At 43.6% G+C, this 18,184-nt stretch overlaps 2 protein-coding genes across 2 annotated transcripts in view; one reads left to right on the top strand and one right to left on the bottom strand.

Annotated features, from left to right (window-relative positions):
• Positions 1-6,653, top strand: part of LOC309550241 (uncharacterized protein) — a gene marked incomplete at its 3' end in the record, with an annotated part of 240,442 nt that extends 233,789 nt beyond the window's left edge. The window contains exon 8 of the mRNA XM_082250652.1: positions 5,641-6,653. Coding sequence (XP_082106778.1) covers positions 5,641-6,653 — 1,013 coding nt within the window. The remainder of the gene's footprint in view (positions 1-5,640) is intronic.
• Positions 1-18,184, bottom strand: part of LOC309548816 (uncharacterized protein) — a 530,695-nt gene that overhangs the window by 34,383 nt on the left and 478,128 nt on the right. The window lies entirely within an intron of this gene.

Here is an 18,184-nt window from a genome sequence, read left to right as displayed (position 1 = left end):
TAGTTCTAAGTCTATCTTCTGTTAGCCATGGCGGTACTTCCTGAGGTGTATTATTTAATTATCATTACAAGCTGGGTTAGTGTAGCCCCCCAATTCTTTTGTGAAGACTGAATAGAAGAAATTATTTAACACTTTCCCCTTCTCTCTGTCCTCTGTGGCCAGATTCCCTTCATCGTCTTTTATGGGGACAATGTGTTCTGGCCTCGCTTTCTTACTATTTATATACTTAAAGAATTTCTTGGGTTTTTTGTTTACTCTCTTCCACTATTTGTCTCTCGTGTTCTATTTTAGCCGCCTTGATTTCGCCTTTACATTTCTTATTACACTCTTTGTAATGCTTGAATGCTGCCAATGACACCTCACCCTTGTATTTTTTGGAGGCCTCTTCTTTAGTATTAATATGCATTTTTATGTTGGAGTTTAGCCACACAGGGTTTAGTTTTGCTCTTTTAAATGTATTCCCCTTTGGACTGCACTGGCCAATCCCTTTGTTTAGTATGCTCTTGAAGCACTCTATCCCATTTGATATTTTCTAGCAAAGAGAGCTGTTTAGGGAAATTGTCTCTTTTGAAATTCAGTGTTCTTGTATTACCCTTGTGTTTCCTATTTCTATAATTAATACTGAAACTAATTGACCTATGGTCACTGTTTCCTAAGTTGCCTCGTATTTCTATATCTGTGATCTGGTCTGTATTGTTGGTAATCAGTAGATCAAGTACTGCATTGTTTCTTGTCGGTGCGTTCACCATCTGACCCATGAAATTGTCCTGCAAAACATTTAGGAACTGCCGAGCCTTGGATGAATGTGCGGTTCCTTCTGCCCAGTCTATATCTGGATAATTAAAGTCCCCCATTATAATGACATTTCCCATACTAGCTGCCAATCCAATCTGTGAAAGGAGGTCCTACTCCTCCCTCTGGTTTGGGGGCCTATAGCATACGCTCAATAATACTTTCCCCATAGTGCCTTCCCTTTGAAGTTCTACCCATAGGAATTCTACCTCGTCCATAGCTCCATTATTAATATCATCCCTCATATTTACCTGTATACTGTTCTTAATATACAGACATACCCTTCCCCCTTTTTTACCTTCTCTATCTCTGCGATAAAGGGAATACCCCTGAATGGTCGCCAGCCAATCATGAGAGCTGTCAAACCAAGTCTCTGAAATCTACCGTATGTACTCGAGTATAAGTCGAGGCCCCTAATTTTACCACAAAAAAAAGGGAAAATTGATTGACTCGAGTATAAGCCTAGGGTGGCAAATGCAGCAGCTACTGGACCACCACAAGACCCAAAACAGGGGCTGCGGGCATGGTACAGGAGAATACAGGGCTGTGGGCATGGTACAGGAGAATGCAGGGCTGTGGGCATGGTACAGGAGAATGCAGGGCTGTGGGCATGGTACAGCAGAATGCAGAGGCAGTGAACATGGTACAGGAGAATGCAGGGCTGTGGGTATGGTACAGGAGAATGCAGTGCTGTGGGCATGGAACAGGAGAATGCAGGACGGCGGGCATGGTACAGGAGAATGCAGGGCTGCGGGCATGGTACAGGAGAATGCAGGGCTGCGGGCATGGTACAGGAGAATGCAGGGCTGCGGGCATGGTACAGGAGAATGCAGAGGCAGTGAACATGGTACAGGAGAATGCAGGACTGTGGGCATGGTACAGGAGAATGCAGAGGCAGTGGACATGGTATAGGAGAATGCAGGGCTGTGGGCATGGTACAGGAGAATGCAGGGCTGTGGGCATGGTACAGGGGAATGCAGGGCTGTGGGCATGGTACAGGGGAATGCAGGGCTGCGGGCATGGTACAGGAGAATGCAGTGCTGTGGACGTGGTACTGGAAAATGCAGGGCTGCGGGCATACTACAGGAGAATGCAGGGCTGTGGGCAAAGTACAAGAGAATACGGGGCTGTGGGCATACTACAAGAGATGCAGTGCTCCGGGCATAGTACAGGTGTACCATGCCCACAGCACTGCATCCCTTGTAGTATGCCCGAAGCCCCGCATAATGGCAGGTAGTGTGACTGGAGGAGTTTCACTTACCTGTTCAAGTGGCGCCTTCAATTTAAAAATGGCGCCGCCTGGCGCCAACACATCATTGCGCATGCGCTGCCGCCGCTCGGGAAGGCTCGTATAGGTTTGGCTATTCCCGGGAATAGCCCAACGTGCACAACCTGTCCCGAGCGGCGGCAGCGCATGCGTGGTGACATGTTGGCGCCGGGCGGCGCCATTTTAAAATCTAAAGCGCCTCGGATCACGTCGGGCATGCCGGGGACATTTTTTTTTTTGATGACTCGAGTATAAGCCGAGGGGGACGTTTTCAGCACAAAAATATGTGCTGAAAAACTCGGCTTATACTCAAGTATATACGGTAAGTCCTCCTCATTCATCAGCAGCTCCAGCTCTCCCATCTTGTTGGCCAGGCTTCTAGCATTGGTACACCAACCTCGTAATTTTGTCTGGATACATACTATATCCTCGTTTGATGTTGTTTTTAGGCTGCTCTTGCAATTTTTTTCCCCATACCCACCTTGGGTTTAGGAACTCCGAACTCCGTATCGCTAATGTCCCCATTTGTGCCCCTGAACCTTGCTCCCAGCTGGCTAATTCTATATCTGCACCCTCCCCCCATCACCTAGTTTAAAAGCCCCTCTAACTTGTTGGCCATCTTCTCACCCAGTACAGCTGCACCCTCCCCTCCCCATTTAGGTGCAATCCGTCCCTAATAAAGAGCCGGTAGACAGCTGAGAAGTCAGCACTGTTCTTTAGGAACCTGAAACCCTCCTTACTACACCAGCTCCTCAGCCACTTGTTTACTTCCCTAATCTCCCGCTGCCTCTCAGTATTTCTGAAAATACTACCTTGGAGGTCCTACTCCTCAACTTAGCTCCTAAGTCCCTGAAATCGTTTTTTAGGACTCTCCATCTCCCTGTGACTTTGTCATTGGTACCCACGTGTACCATGACAGCTGGGTCTTCCCCAACCCCACCCAATAATCTGTCTACCAGATCCGTGATGTGCAGAACCCGAGCGCCCGGTAAACAACAGACTGTTCGGCACTTACGGTCATTTTGACAGATTGCCCTCTCTGTCCTTCTAATAATTGAGTCCCCTTCCACCAGAACCTGTCTTTCCTTTCCCTTGCTCCCGCGCTTACTGGAGGAGTTCTTCCCCTGGCAGCTTGGGGCGTCCCTCTGCTCCAGCAATGCTGGTCCCTGACTGGTTTCCCCAACATCACGCAACAGGGCGTATTTATTGGGGTGCTCCAGCCCTGGTGCACGACAATGCCGGCCTCATGTGGTGAGAGTATGACAAGTGCCTTGTTCTCTTCTACCCTTCCTAACTGTCACCCAACTACTCTGCTCTGATGCCTGCACCCTTGTATCTCCACCCTCCTCTGTGCAGTCCCCTGCCTGCACCTGAGGGGTACGTACCCAGCTCTCCTTCAGTATGGAGATTCTTCCCAGTGTTGCCAGCTGCTTCCCTAGATTCAGGACCTAGATACTGGTATGGACTGGGTAATGTGTTAGGATCTATACTGGTATGGACTGGGTAATGTGTTAGGATCTATACTGGTATGGACTGGGTAATGTGTTAGGATCTATACTGGTATGGACTGGGTAATGTGTTAGGATCTATACTGGTATGGACTGGGTAATGTGTTAGGATCTATACTGGTATGGACTGGGTAATGTGTTAGGGTCTTTACTGGTATGGACTGGGTAATGTGTTAGGATCTATACTGGTATGGACTGGGTAATGTGTTAGGATCTATACTGGTATGGACTGGGTAATGTGTTAGGATCTATACTGGTATGGACTGGGTAATGTGTTAGGGTCTTTACTGGTATGGACTGAGTAATGTGTTAGGATCTATACTGGTATGGACTGGGTAATGCGCTAGGATCTTTACTGGTATGGACTGAGTAATGTGTTAGGATCTATACTGGTATGGACTGGGTAATGTGTTAGGATCTATACTGGTATGGACTGGGTAATGCGTTAGGATCTATACTGGTATGGATTGGGTAATGTGTTAGGATCTATACTGGTATGGACTGGCTAAGGTGTTAGGATCTATACTGGTATGGACTGGGTAATGTGTTAGGATCTATACTGGTATGTACTGGGTAATGGGTTAGGAAGGAAAGGATGCCACATCATTTGATGGAAATGAAAATTATCACCCTACAGAGGGCTGAATTCAAAGACACCTCAAAAAACAAAGTGAAAAAATGATGCAGCAGGCGAGTCCATTTTGGTGAAATGTCATTGCAGGACCTCAGATTGGTCCTCAGTAGTGTGTACGGCCCCCACGTGCTTGTATGCATGCCTGACAACGTCGGGTAATGCACCTAATGAGATGACGGATGGTGTCCTGGGGTATTTCCTCCCAGATCTGGACCAGGGCATCACTGAACTCCGGAACAGACTGAGGTGTAACCTGGCGACATCGGATGGACTGAACCAGAATATCCCAGAGGGGTTCTATTGGATTCAGGTCAGGTGAGTCTGGGGGCCATTCAATGGTATCAATTCCTTCATCCTCCAGGAACTGGCTGCATACTCTCACCACATAAGTTCGGGTGTTGTTGTGCACCAGGAGGAACCCAGGACCCACTGCACCAGTGTAGGGTCTGACAATGGGTCCAAGGATTTCATCCCAATACCTAATGGCAGTCAGGGTGCCATTGTCTAGCCTGTAGAGGTCTGTGCGTCCCTCCATGGAGACGCCTCCCCAGACCATCACTGACCCACCACCCAACCGGTCATGCTGAACGATGTTACAGGCTGCATAATGTTCTCCACGGCTTCTCCAGACCCTTTCACGTCTGTCACATGTGCTCAGGGTGAACCTGCTCTCATCTGTGAAAAGCACAGGGTGCCAGTGGTGGAGCTGCCAATTCTGGTGTTCAATGGCAAATGCCAATCGAGCTCCACGGTGCCGGGCAGTGAGCACAGCGCCCACTAGAGGACGTCGGGCCCTCAGGCCACCCTCATGAAGTCTGTTTCTGATTGTTTGGTCAGAGACATTCACACCAGTGTCCTGCTGGAGGTCATTTTGTAGGGCTCTGGCAGTTCTCATCCTGTTCCTCCTTGCACAAAGGAGCAGATACCGGTCCTGCTGATGGGTTAAGGACCTTCTACGGCCCTGTCCAGCTGAAACCGATTAGCAACCCCCTCTGCTACTTGACTGAGCAGATGAATATCCCAGGAGTTTCCCTGACTTGATGCTATACTCTGATTATAAAGTGTTGAGCAGTGTATATGAGTGTGGAAAACTCTTGGTAATTTTTCTTGTCTTCTGACAGACGGACTCTGTGGTGGGAATAGAAGGACATCGGAGGAAGATGTGACTACAGAAGATAATGACATGGCATCTTCTCCAGAAGTAAATCCCGTTCCTCATAATATACATGACAGACCTCACCATTGGAGGAGATCATTGGAATCTCCTGATACTTCACATAGTCCTCTAATATCTGACAGTGCCGACGGGTGCGGGAAGCCATCTCATCTCAGGGAATCTTCTTTATACCATACAGGAGAGAATTCATTCTCATGTTCAGAGTGCGGGAAATGTTTTAAACAGAAAAGAAGCCTTCTTAGCCATCAGAGAATACATACAGGTGACCTTCCCTATTCATGTTCAGAGTGCGGGAAATGTTTTAAACAGAAAAGAAGCCTTCTTAGCCATCAGAGAATACATACAGGTGACCTTCCCTATTCATGTTCAGAGTGCGGGAAAAGTTTTAATGAAAAAAGAAACCTTCTTAGACATCACAGAATACACACAGGTGAGCGTCCCTATTCATGTTCAGAGTGCGGGAAAAGTTTTAATGAAAAAAGAAACCTTCTTAGACATCACAGAATACACACAGGTGAGCGTCCCTATTCATGTTCAGAGTGCGGGAAATGTTTTAGTAATAAAGAACACCTTCTTAGCCATTGGAGAATACACACAGGTGAGCGTCCCTATTCATGTTCAGAGTGCGGGAAATGTTTTAATGATAAAGGAGTCCTTCTTAGACATCAGAAAATACACGCACGTGAGCGTCCCTATTCATGTTCAGAGTGCGGGAAATGTTTTATTCGTAAAGGAAGCCTTCTTAGCCATCAGAGAACACACACAGGTGAGCTTCCCTATTCATGTTCAGAGTGCGGGAAATGTTTTATGCATAAAGGAAGCCTTCTTAGCCATCAGAGAATACACACAGGTGAGCGTCCCTATTCATGTTCAGAGTGCGGGAAATGTTTTAATGATAAAGGAGTCCTTCTTAGACATCAGAGAATACACGCAGGTGAGCGTCCCCATTCATGTTCAGAGTGTGGGAAATGTTTTATTCGTAAAGGAAGTCTTCTTAGCCATCAGAGAATACACACAGGTGAGCTTCCCTATTCATGTTCAGAGTGCGGGAAATATTTTAATGAGAAAGGAAGCCTTCTTAGCCATCAGAGAATACACACAGGTGATCCTCCCTATTCATGTTCAGAGTGCGGGAAATATTTTAATGAGAAAGGAAGCCTTCTTAGCCATCAGAGAATACACACAGGTGATCCTCCCTATTCATGTTCAGAGTGCGGGAAATGTTTTAGTAAAAAAGGACACCTTCTAAAGCATCAGAAAATACACACAGGTTAACAAAGGGTGTGTGTGATCCCTGCGCTATCTGAGGTGGCAAGAGAATCCCTGCTGCAGCGCCACTGGGACTGATACTAAAACAGTAAAAAATATATTTGTGGGAATAGTGGTGCGCTTCAGGGGTTGACTCTTGTAGATCTCTATTTAGGTTGGTAAGTATAATGTGTACAAATCTTGATCTAAAAGTGCTCAGTATGGTAAATCTGTGTATACGTCTGTATTCCAAGGAATGAATGATAAAGGTGCAAATGCGTAGTGTCAATCAAAGCAATGTGTGTGTCGATAAATCAATAAATATCAAAATTCTTCTTCTTTGCATAAAAAAATCAATAAATACAGTGTTAATCATCAATCCAGTTCATAAAAGGTGAAATATATATATATATATATATATGTGCTCAAATAAAGTGCTGCATGCTAGTTGTAATAAAACGGTGCTAAAAAAACTTGTGAACGGTTCTGTTACAATTCTTCAAATAAACAATATTGACTAAAATAGTCCAAAAAGTAAATAACTTTCGAAGAAAACTTGTGTAAAAGAACTCTTCGTTTGTGACCGTGCTTCACTGGTTAAATCAAGTGACTGTGATCTCCTTCACCTTGTGTATCACCTCTATGTGCTCTAGCCTCTCACCTTATAGGCAAGACCCATATGCCTTTGGTGTCTATCCAGACTTATCAATGGACTCTGTATGCCTCACTCCGGATCCTTAATCCCTTTTTGAAGCAGACTTCTTAAATTCCTATGGGTATTTGTCCGGTTCCTTTTCCTAGTTCTATCCTCCTTATCCGGTCTTAATGTGCCTCAGAAACAAAGACTTTTCGTGGTGCAGTATATCAAGCTTATTTATTTAAAATATACAGATCGCACTTACATTCTAGCGAAGTAAAATCAGCATGTAAAAAACAACCGCCGCTGTGGAGATCGGGCTCCGTTGTAACGTCACTTCCGGGTATAGGGCTCCTCCTACGCGTTACGTCACAAGGTCACGTGACTTCCTCAGGGTGACAAGAAGAATTTTGATATTTATTGATTTATCGACACACACATTGCTTTGATTGACACTACGCATTTGCACTTTTATCATTCATTCCTTGGAATACAGACGTATACACAGATTTACCATACTGAGCACTTTTAGATCAAGATTTGTACACATTATACTTACCAACCTAAATAGAGATCTACAAGAGTCAACCCCTGAAGCGCACCACTATTCCCACAAATACACACAGGTTAGCTTCCTTGTTAATATTCAGAGTGCAGGAAATGTTTTAATAATAAAGGAAGCCTTCTTAGCCATCAGAGAATACACACAGGTGATCCTCCCTATTCATGTTCAGAGTGCGGGAAATGTTTTGCACTTAAATGTTTACTTTTTAGACACCAGAAAGTTCATATAGGAGAACGTTTCTAATCTTGTGCAGAGTGCGGGAAATGTTTTACTAAGAAAGAACACCTACTTATACACAGGTGAGCGCCCTTTTTAATGTTACAAGTGCGGGAAATGTTTTCCAAACAAAGGTTTAATTCTTAGAAACCAGAAAGTTCATACGGGTGAGCGTCCTATTTCATGTTAAGAGTGCGGGAAATGTTTCACTCCTTATGTAAGCTTCAAACGGCAAAGAATTCACACTTATATTAGAGGCTCGGTTTTCATGTTCAGAGTGTGGAAAAGTGTAAAAATAAAGGAAATATAATGAAACATCAGAGTGCACCCCCTGCTGGTACTACGGGAAATGGATGCTGGATTGTAACGGGTGGAACTGTTTAGTCCATAAACAAATGTGAAACCACCACAGTCCACTCGGGGTTGGTTTACACCCGCATCGCCCTCTGACCCGCAGTGGGGTTGGCTGGGAGCCCTTATGTTAACCCTTTATCTTCCTTTTTATTGGTTGCTTCATGTTGTTGCTCCTTTAGATTTATTGAATTAGCCGGCTTTTTATTGGTCCAACCAATGTATGATTATTAATACATTTGACACATTTGTTAATTCTATTATAAAAGATTTAAGCTTTATTTTATTCATATCATTACTGTGTGGTAATCGCTTATTCTGATCTTGTACAATAAAAACTCTTCGTACAATATTCTGTGCCGAGTCTTCTTTTTTTACCAATGATTAGATGATCGGTGATTGGAATGTGATCAGTTCATAGAGAGTCATCCATTGGGGTTTTATTAGTGAGATGGAGAGTGGAGAAGGCACCACATTGACAGCCATTGGGGGCCCTTTCTAAAGCCCTAAACTTTTTGGCAACCTGTCTATGACATTAGTCTTCCAAACTCTATCTCACTGAGCTAAGGCCAGAAGAGTTCCAGGAGTTCTTCTCTGCCCACAGTTCCCAAACCAAAAGGAGACATCCACCACATCTTCATTCTTAAGGCCCTAAATGTCCTCAGCTGGGCCCAGGAGTTCCACATGTAATCCACCAGGTCATAACCTTTCTCTTTATCAGGGAGACATTTTTTTTTTTGACCACCCCACATACTTGTACTGCGGCAGGGTGGCCGTTCTGCACAGAATCACGTACCTGTACGTCATCTGCATTTCCGAGTCTGGGGCCAGAACAGTTCCAGGAGTTCTAATCTTATCACAGTTCCCAAACCAAAATGAGACAACCACCACATCTTCACTCTTAAGGTCCTAAATGTCCTCAGCTGGGCCCAGGAGTTCCGCATGTAATCCACCAGGTCATAACCTCTTTATCAGGGAGACTTTCTGCTTTGACCAACCCACATACATGTACTGTGGTAGGGCGGCCGTTCTGCACAGAATCACATCTGCTTTTCCAAGTCTGGGGTGGGCATACGCTCCGCCGCCGCCCAGCTCCCGCTGGACACAGCAGGAGCCAATCAGCGGGTCCGGTGGACACGGTGTCCGTCGGTACCCGGCAATCATTCCATAGAGAGCCGGAACAGTTGTCTGCCAATGTAAACAAGGCAGATTGCTGTTCTGTTAGTAGGGAAGATGGAGATCCTGTGTTTCTACTAATAGAGAAAGGAGATACTGGCACACAAAGATTATATATAGTCCAGCCAGCAATAAATATCTAAAAATACCAATGATCAGGGTAGAGGGAAATCCAGAAAACGTCACTGGTCTTTGGTTATGGGGGTACAATAAAGGAATGCACAGGACCACCTATGGCTGCTGTCCTTGTGACTGGCTCTGTATAGACTAAGAGGAAAGTCCTGTAGAAGAAGCCAAATACTCTGACTGCGTAGCCTTGCTTATCTTCTCGTCTGGTACCTCCTATCCTTCCGGTGACGGTACTTCCGCTGTGCCTTCCATGCTGGTTAGCGTGGCTTCTTTCTGGCCATCTCTCTGCTCAGCAGCCGGAACAGATGACAGCGGTCCTGCAGGATGGTTCTCAGACTCTGACACCAAATGAGCACTTGTATATTTTACCTCTTGTGAGTGTTTTAATCCTTCGCTATTAAAACCCTTTAACCAGGATACTACACTTAGCTGGGATCGGACTACCATATATACAGTATATATATAACATGTATATATATATTCAGGTTTGCCGTTATTTTGAGGTTGTTAGAGTGTCCCTTTAGGGCTGCTTGCAGAAGAGGATCGCTTTCACAGGAAGTATGTGAACTGGATTGTGGGAGATTTAGTTCTAAACTGCATACAGACTGTTGTTTGGATTGCCGAGGAAACTATACTCCCAGGGAGGCGAGTGGAGGATCATGGGAGAGTCAACAAACCTATCTGCCAGACAGTGAGCGCGTTCGCTTGCTTCCGGGACTCGGTGAGCCTGAGAGGTGTGCTGGGACACTGTTGGTGACGGAGGCCCAGAGCGTGCAGCCTGGAGAGAGAGCGGAGCCCATCGTCAGTGGTGCGGATGCTGGTAATCACACAGCGGTGATAGATCCAGTGGGGCTGAGTAGATAGCGGGTGAAGCTGAACTGACTGACCGGGATAGCCGAGCGCCGATCATCCCTAGTGACGCAGGATCGTGGGAGAGGACATCGCCTGGGTTGCAGGAGAATCACAGGGGGACACTGACAGACGGAGGAGTGCCTGGTGACATCCTAGTCACAAGTATAAATCTTCATCTATGACAGACTTACTGCAGATAGGAACATACATACACTATTATCCTGGGATTACAAATATCACGCTGAAGAGTGATAAGAGCTCCAACTGCCGGTGAAGACTTAGCAAGGCCTTGCTAGGAAAGGGACCTCAGCACAGGCTGTCTTAAAGGGGTCCGGTTATTATAATATTGAGTCATTATTAGCGAGGATTAGATATTACTAGACTTTACATCAGAGGTTTTCAGCTAAAGTCATAAGCTAATATACAGTATCTCACAAAAGTAAGTACACCCCTCACAGTTTTGTAAATATTTTATTATATCTTTTCATGTGACAACACTGAAGAAATGACACTTTGGGCCTGATTCATAGTACGGCGAATTGGCGTTTCGGCGGGATTTTGCGAACCGGCGATTATTTAAGTCTGAAATTGGCATTCAAAGAACGGCGGGCGGAAAATAGCGCCTAGTGTGAGATTTATTAAGATGCAATATGGTCAGAGCGCGACTTAAAACCACGCCAGCTAAAAGCTCGACTAAAGTTTAGCCAAATTTTCCCCTGTACCCCCAAAAATCCCAAATCACTGTGGAAGGTGTGGAAGTCAATTTGGAGATGACTTGCGTTTAAAAAATCTCAAAAACTGACTTAGAAAGAGAGATATCTGCGAAAGTGTGGAAAGGTTAAACAGCTCCTCCAGCCGCGAGCTGCGAACGCGCGAATGTGCGCATGCGCAACGCCAAATAGGCTCAAAAAATTTCGCCAGCGCGATTTTGGGTCAATTTTTTTTTGAATACCGCTTGCAAATCCGCTGTCTCGCCCATAGAAAATGGCAAAAACCGGCGGAATTGGAAAAACATGCACACTTCCAACAAGGGATCCTTTAGTAAACACCATCACATTCCATACACCTTTCCTGCTAACTCCGAAATCATAGCAGTTAAATCTACAGTGTTTATATAGAACCTCCACATTCTCTGAAAAAACCCACAAAATATTACATTGGGGAATTGGTCGTCAGATAGAAAAAAAATAGATGTAAAACATATTTCAAAGAAAGATTATTAGCATTTCACACATATCAAGGAAATGTCACAATTTTGACAATATTTTATGTGTTTCCAAAGAATGTTTTTAGAAATATATTGCAAATACTACCTTTTCTTCCATATGGGTATGGCCAAGTGTTACCATTTTACTACACATTTAACTGAAGGTATATATATATATATCCCTTATACTTGGCTAATTAGCAAAGTATGCCCAACAAACAAATAGAGCTTTAGCTCACAATATTGCTACATATTGACTTTATGTGGCATCTTTTGTATTTTGTTCATGTCTTTAGATTAAAAGTTTGCTGATACACATGCCTTTTTCAAACATGAACAAAATTAATGATGTCAACATTTGGAGGATTGGAGATATCCAAGTGTTGCCCATACAGAGGGCACCTTCCGGATTCGAACTTACAAACCTACAGCAGGAAGGCAGACTCCCTAATCATTGTGCTATTTCTCAGTGAGCGTTGGGTGTTTTCCTCATGCCGTCAAAATGCTCACATGGGAACAGGGGCCATTGAACTGAATAGGATTGGATTTTTTGCCTGTTTTGGGAGCTGATCCTTGAGCTGGACAAATCCCCCTCAAACGCCCCCAAACGGGCTACGTTCACATGTACGTGTTTGTGGTCTGTTTTTGGGGCTTTTGTAGGTGATTTCATATAACAATGCCTGCCCAAAAAATGCATGTCAAAACGCCTGTGAAAACGCCAGCCAAAATGCACATAAGAACGCCTGATATAATTGCCACGCCAAATTTAGGGATGTTCATGAGTGATGAGTCAGATTGTTGGCTTACATATCTGGTCAATTGTCACAATCTCACTTCCCAAATCCCAAAAGGTGTGTTTCAATTGTTTACCTAAATATATATTTCTCTCTCTCTCACGTAATTGTATATATATGTATGTATTCCTGTATCTAAACATTCTAAATAATGACTAGCAAACTTCAAGAGAGAATTTTTTCAATTCACATATACTATACACACCTACATACATTTCTATTTCCCTTGTTTTGGCAACTGAGCATGCTCCAAAACACACAGGACACACACAGTTAATTTTTTGACTGGGCGTTACCATTCTGGGTGTGTGTTTGCTTGGATTATATATAGCTCACTCAGACATCAGGAAAGATTTGACCTACGAAGAGGTCCAATATATTTGTGTGTCACATGCTTTATGGGTAACATTTTTGGCCCTTTGTTATTTATGGAGGTGAGATTTGGCTGTGTTGTGTGTTGACTCTCTGTAAGTATTTATTGCTGTTAACATAATTCTGTCAATCTGCACATGCATCTGTTGATTATGGGCTCTTTGTCGATGTATATGGTCTAAATGTTGTACAAAGGTTGTTTTTGTTTGAAAAATACAAATGTAATAAACAGCATGTTTCCAATTTTTTTTTAAAATGTCTTCATGTGTCTAAATAAAGTTTTCTGGTGTCCACAAATGTATGTATTTGTATTTCTTTTTCTAAGTTAAATCTGCTTAATGGTTGTGTATGTTCACTATTCGCGAATTCGCGAATATACAAAACCGCGTTCTCACATTTATACATGAAACCGGAAACGAAACTTTTGGTGCGTGCACACGTTTCCGGAAATTGTCCAGGCCCTGTCGTAAGTGTGCATCATGGCTCCTGCACTGTTTACTGCCGAAATAGTGGCATTTGTGTGTAAGGTAAGGAGGGGGTGTGAATGTGCAGGGTGCGGGATGGGGGATGGTGGCTGGGTGGGTCGCTTATCTAGCGGGTGTGCAAGAAACTTTTGGTCTGCTGATCTGCGCATGCACTTTCTGCCTATTAGACGTGATCTAGAAGCTTCCTGTTATAGAAACTTCCTAGATGTGAACCTGTTCCCTATATATATATATATATATATATATATATATATATATATATATATGTGTATATGTGTATGTGTATATATATATATATATATACATGTGTGTGTGTGTATGTGTATGTGTATATATATATATATATATATATATATATATATATATATATATATATATATATATATGTATATATATGTATATATGTATATATATGTATATATATATATATATATATATATATATATATGTGTATGTATGTGTATATGTATATATGTATATATATATATATATATATATATATATATATATATGTATGTATGTGTATGTATGTATGTATGTATGTATATATTGTGACAGGAAGTCAGCTAAATCTGGGAATGTAGTCACAGGAAGGAGATACATTTTCCACCTGATTGAGAAGTCCATTAATTAATTTAGGGTGTTGGCTACAGAGCTAGCCAGCAGGAAGTTGAAAGGCCTTCACCTGTTCAGAATGAGGGAGTTAAGGCTCTATAATTTGTTCAGAGAAATTCCTGTTGTTTGCTGCCTCCAGAAGCTGCATCCTGAAGCCATGTGGGCTGGGAGCAGGAGGACAGTCAGCGTGTGCCTCCCGACAGGATGTGTGGGCCTGGGAGAAGACCCCCCGGAGTGATGTGTGCCCGGGACGGTAACCAAGGGTGAATACGTCTCAAAGGTGAGAAGACGAAGTGTTTCTGTGTGAAAGAAACAAAAGGACTGTGTTGCCCTGTGAAACTATTATAAAAGGACTATTGAGTGTCCACTGTAGGACAAGGAAGTCTGCCCGACGGTAGGTTGGAGACAGACACTTAGGCAGGTTCCAGTTGTGAGAAGGTAGCCGCCCACAGAGGCAAGGATTTATTTTCTGTTTTATTTTATTTTGGATGTTTTGCTGCATACAGCCTGGTGAAGAAAACACCATTTAATAAACCACACTGTTTGTTTGCAAGCACTTGTCGGCTACCTCTCTGGGAAAAAACACCCCCCAAGGGGTCATCCACACCCGCCACCGAGCTAATCCCTCACATATGGTGGAGGTATGCAGTGGGCAGAAGCAGCAAGATCCCTGCAAGGAAGTGCAAATGTTTGATGAACTTTGTCTGGTGCATGAGATTGCACAATCTATGTGTGCAGGAGAGAAGATCCTGACAGAAAAAAAAAAAAAAAAAAAGTGTTTTAAAGAGACAGGGGTCTCAAAATTTTTTGATGAACTTTGTTGTGTCTGGTGCAAGTGACTGCACAAACTGTGTGCGCAGGAAAAGAGATCCTGCAAGAGAGAGAAAAACTACATGTGTTGAAGAGACAGTGGTCTGAAAATTGTTTGCTGGACTGTGAAAAATTTGTTTGTGGAGTTATTGAAGATGGGGCGGTCCAAACGCCTGAAGAATGCAAAGATAGATGAAATGAGAGACCGGATTCTATGGATGGAGGGGATGTTACCGTCTGAACCAGCCCCATCCATGCCTAAAGAGAGTCTACTAAAGAGGAAGGGTGTTGTCCCTAGCAACACTGATGAAACTGCTATGGAGACGCAGTGTGCTCAGATGAAAAGTAAACTCAAAATGGAGGAGATGTTGAAACATCTGATTATATCAAATGCAGCTCAACAGCAAGCAAATACAGCTCAACAGCAGGCAAATGCGGATTTTCAGCAGAGCTTTGCAGCTCAACAAAAGGCTCATCAAGAGAGCATGGCAGGCTGGAAACAGAGACGCCAGCAGCCAATGGAGGCCATCGGTATGGAGGAAACCGAGTATGTGTGCAGGGCTAAGTTGGATGCCTTGCAACGGAAAATGGAAGAAAAGGAACAAGCCTTGGAATTGCTTAAAATGGAGCATAGAAACTTGCAGGAAACGAATGAACTACTCAAGTCTCATGTGTTACAGTGGGAAGAATCCACTGCTCTTCTTTTGGTCGAGTTGCAAAAACGCAGAGAGACTATAATGGAGAAAGATACCATCCTCATGGAAAAGGAAAGTGAAATTCAGACTTTGCAGAAGCAAAGTATGGCTGATATGTTGGAGTTGCGTAATCAGCTGGAAAAAAGTCTTCAGTCTTTGGGAGCTACAAAAATAGACCTGCAGGAGTCGCAGGAACAGAATGTTGCTCTGAAAGCGACATTGTCTCTCAGCGACAAAGAGAAAAGTGAAAGAGAGGCTAAATTACTGAGTACTGTGTATGAGCTCACTACTTTGAGCAATGTGGTAGATGAATGGCGTGCGGACTGTGAAAGTTGGAAAGGGGAAGCCCAACGTGTCCAGCAGCAGTTAAAGGAGAAAGAAGCCTGTGTGGCAGAATTACATTCTTATTCCCAGATGCTAGCCAATGAGGTGAAGGCTCTTATGCAGGGAAAAGGAGATTGTGAACATAAGAGGGAAAAAGTAGAGGCACAGCTTCTGGAATCGCAAGTCAAGGTGTCAGAAGGTGACCGATTGTGTGCTAAGCTGTCAGAGAAGGCAAACCGATTGCAGGTTGAGTTGGACAGTGTCACAAATCGGCTTTCTCAAGCAGACCGCAAATCTAGAGAAATTGCGGAAGATTTTTCTATCTTGGAATCGCAGCTGCAAGACACGCAGGAACTCTTACAGGAAGAGAGGTGTCAAAGGCTGAGTTTTAGCACAAAGCTCAAACAAATGGAAGATGAGAAAAATGGCTTCCTGGAACAATTAAAAGAGGAGGCGGAAGCAAAGAAAAACCTATCAGAGCAAGTCGCAACATTGCAAGCTCAGATAGCGGATATGAAAAAACGCATGGAAGAAAGCGTTGGTTCATTACAGTGTGTTGAAGATGTGAAAAAGAAGTTTGATCAGATGCTTGGTGAAGAGAAGACTGTGTCTGCAAAATATGCAGAAGAACGCGCACGTGCAGAAACGGAGGTGCGTGATAACGAGAGCAAAGCCCTGTTCTTGGCTCGCTCTTTGGAGGAAGCTCTAGAGTGTAAGGCTGAACTAGAAAGTGTTAAACAGCTGCGTACAGAAATGGAAGAATTGGTCAGCTCCAAGGATGATGTTGTGAAAAGCGTTCAGGAGCTAGAAAAGTCTAAGCGAGCCTTAGAACAGCAAGTAGAAGAGATGAAGATTCCGTTGCAGGAACTGGAAGAGGAATTCCAGGCAACAGAGGATCTGTCCCAAAGAGGGGATAGTGTGCCTGATGCAGTTTTTAAAAGGATCAGTGTTTTGGGGTCTGTCCTGAGTGAGCCTCAGAAATGTGATGACACGTGGCTTGAATCACCCCTTTGGAATAAACCGTTCCTTCAAAAACTTCAAGCATTGGAAAATGTATCATTAGAACTTCAGCAAATAAAGGAGTTGTGTAAGAAATGTGATGATTTCTCAGTTCAGGCTGAAAACCTAGTGGAGAAAACTAAAGCGGAGAAAACTAAAGCAAGTGATATAAATCTGGGAGGAAAAAGCAAACGCCACCTAGTGGAGAAAACTAAGGCTGTTGGTGAAAACGTGAAGCAAATGAATTTCAAGTGCCTTTCAGAGAATATTTCTAAAATGAAACTGGTGAAAGACGGGTGGCAGAAGTTTGATCGTGATCTTGAGATGCATTCCATGTGGAATTCAGATAGAGAAAAAGAACTAGGTGACCTGGAGCGGTCAAATAGTTCAGCAGAAAGTGCATTGAAGAAACCTGTAAAAGAATGTGTTGCAGTTCCATGCTTCTTCACTGATGCAGAGAGGAGGTCTATAATGGATACCACCCAGATCGCTGGGTTCAACTGTGTTGTTGCCTTTGACCCCTATGTTGGTGGAAGGAAAGTTGATGATGTTCTGGTTGGCTTCTTCTGTGAAGAGTTTGGCAAGAAATATAAACTCAATATCAAATCAAATAGTAGGCCTTTACTGCGACTCGCTCAGGAGGGCGAAAAGTTTAAGAAGTTGATGAGTGCAAATGCTTCAGATCTGCCTATGAATATGAAATGTTTGGTGAATGATATTGATATCTCTGGGAAAAGGAACAGGGGTCACTTTGAAGAAATGTGTGACAGCCTGTTGTCTCAATTGGAAAATCCTCTGCACAGCATCTTAGAGCAAGCAAAGCTCAAGAAGGAAGATCATTCCCTTTTACAACAAAAAGTCAATGATTGTGTACAGATGTATGGAGAGGCAACTCAAGTCACAGAGGGATGTCAAGAGTCCCTACTTGGAACAAAGCTTAGTGAAGCAAAGGTTCTCAAAGTTTTGTGGAAAACATTTATGGATTGCAGAGAGAGGCGTCTTAAGAATGTTGAAGACATTAAGACTAGCCCAATTGAGTTGCCTATGGATCACGGTCCTCCATGGTGGATTGGACAGACGGTTATGAGGGACAAGCTGTCTGACATTTATGAGAAAGCTGTCAATGAAGATGACAGAAACGAGAAGGAGCGAAATGATGCCAAAAATGCAGTTGAAGAATGTGTATATGAGATGAGAGACAAACTGTGTGGCATTTATGAGAAATCCGTCAATGAAGATGACAAAACAGTTTCATCCGGAAGCTTGAGGATAATAGGAGGCTTATCAGTGAGTCAGCAGTGCCTGACACATGCGTGCCTGGAAATATGTGT

This window comes from Pelophylax lessonae, assembly GCF_965119305.1.
Source record: "Pelophylax lessonae genome assembly, chromosome: 3".
NCBI classification, from domain to species: Eukaryota; Metazoa; Chordata; class Amphibia; order Anura; family Ranidae; genus Pelophylax; species Pelophylax lessonae.
The sequence above is the reverse complement of the archived record's forward strand: the minus strand, read 5'-3'. Positions and strand labels throughout refer to the sequence as shown.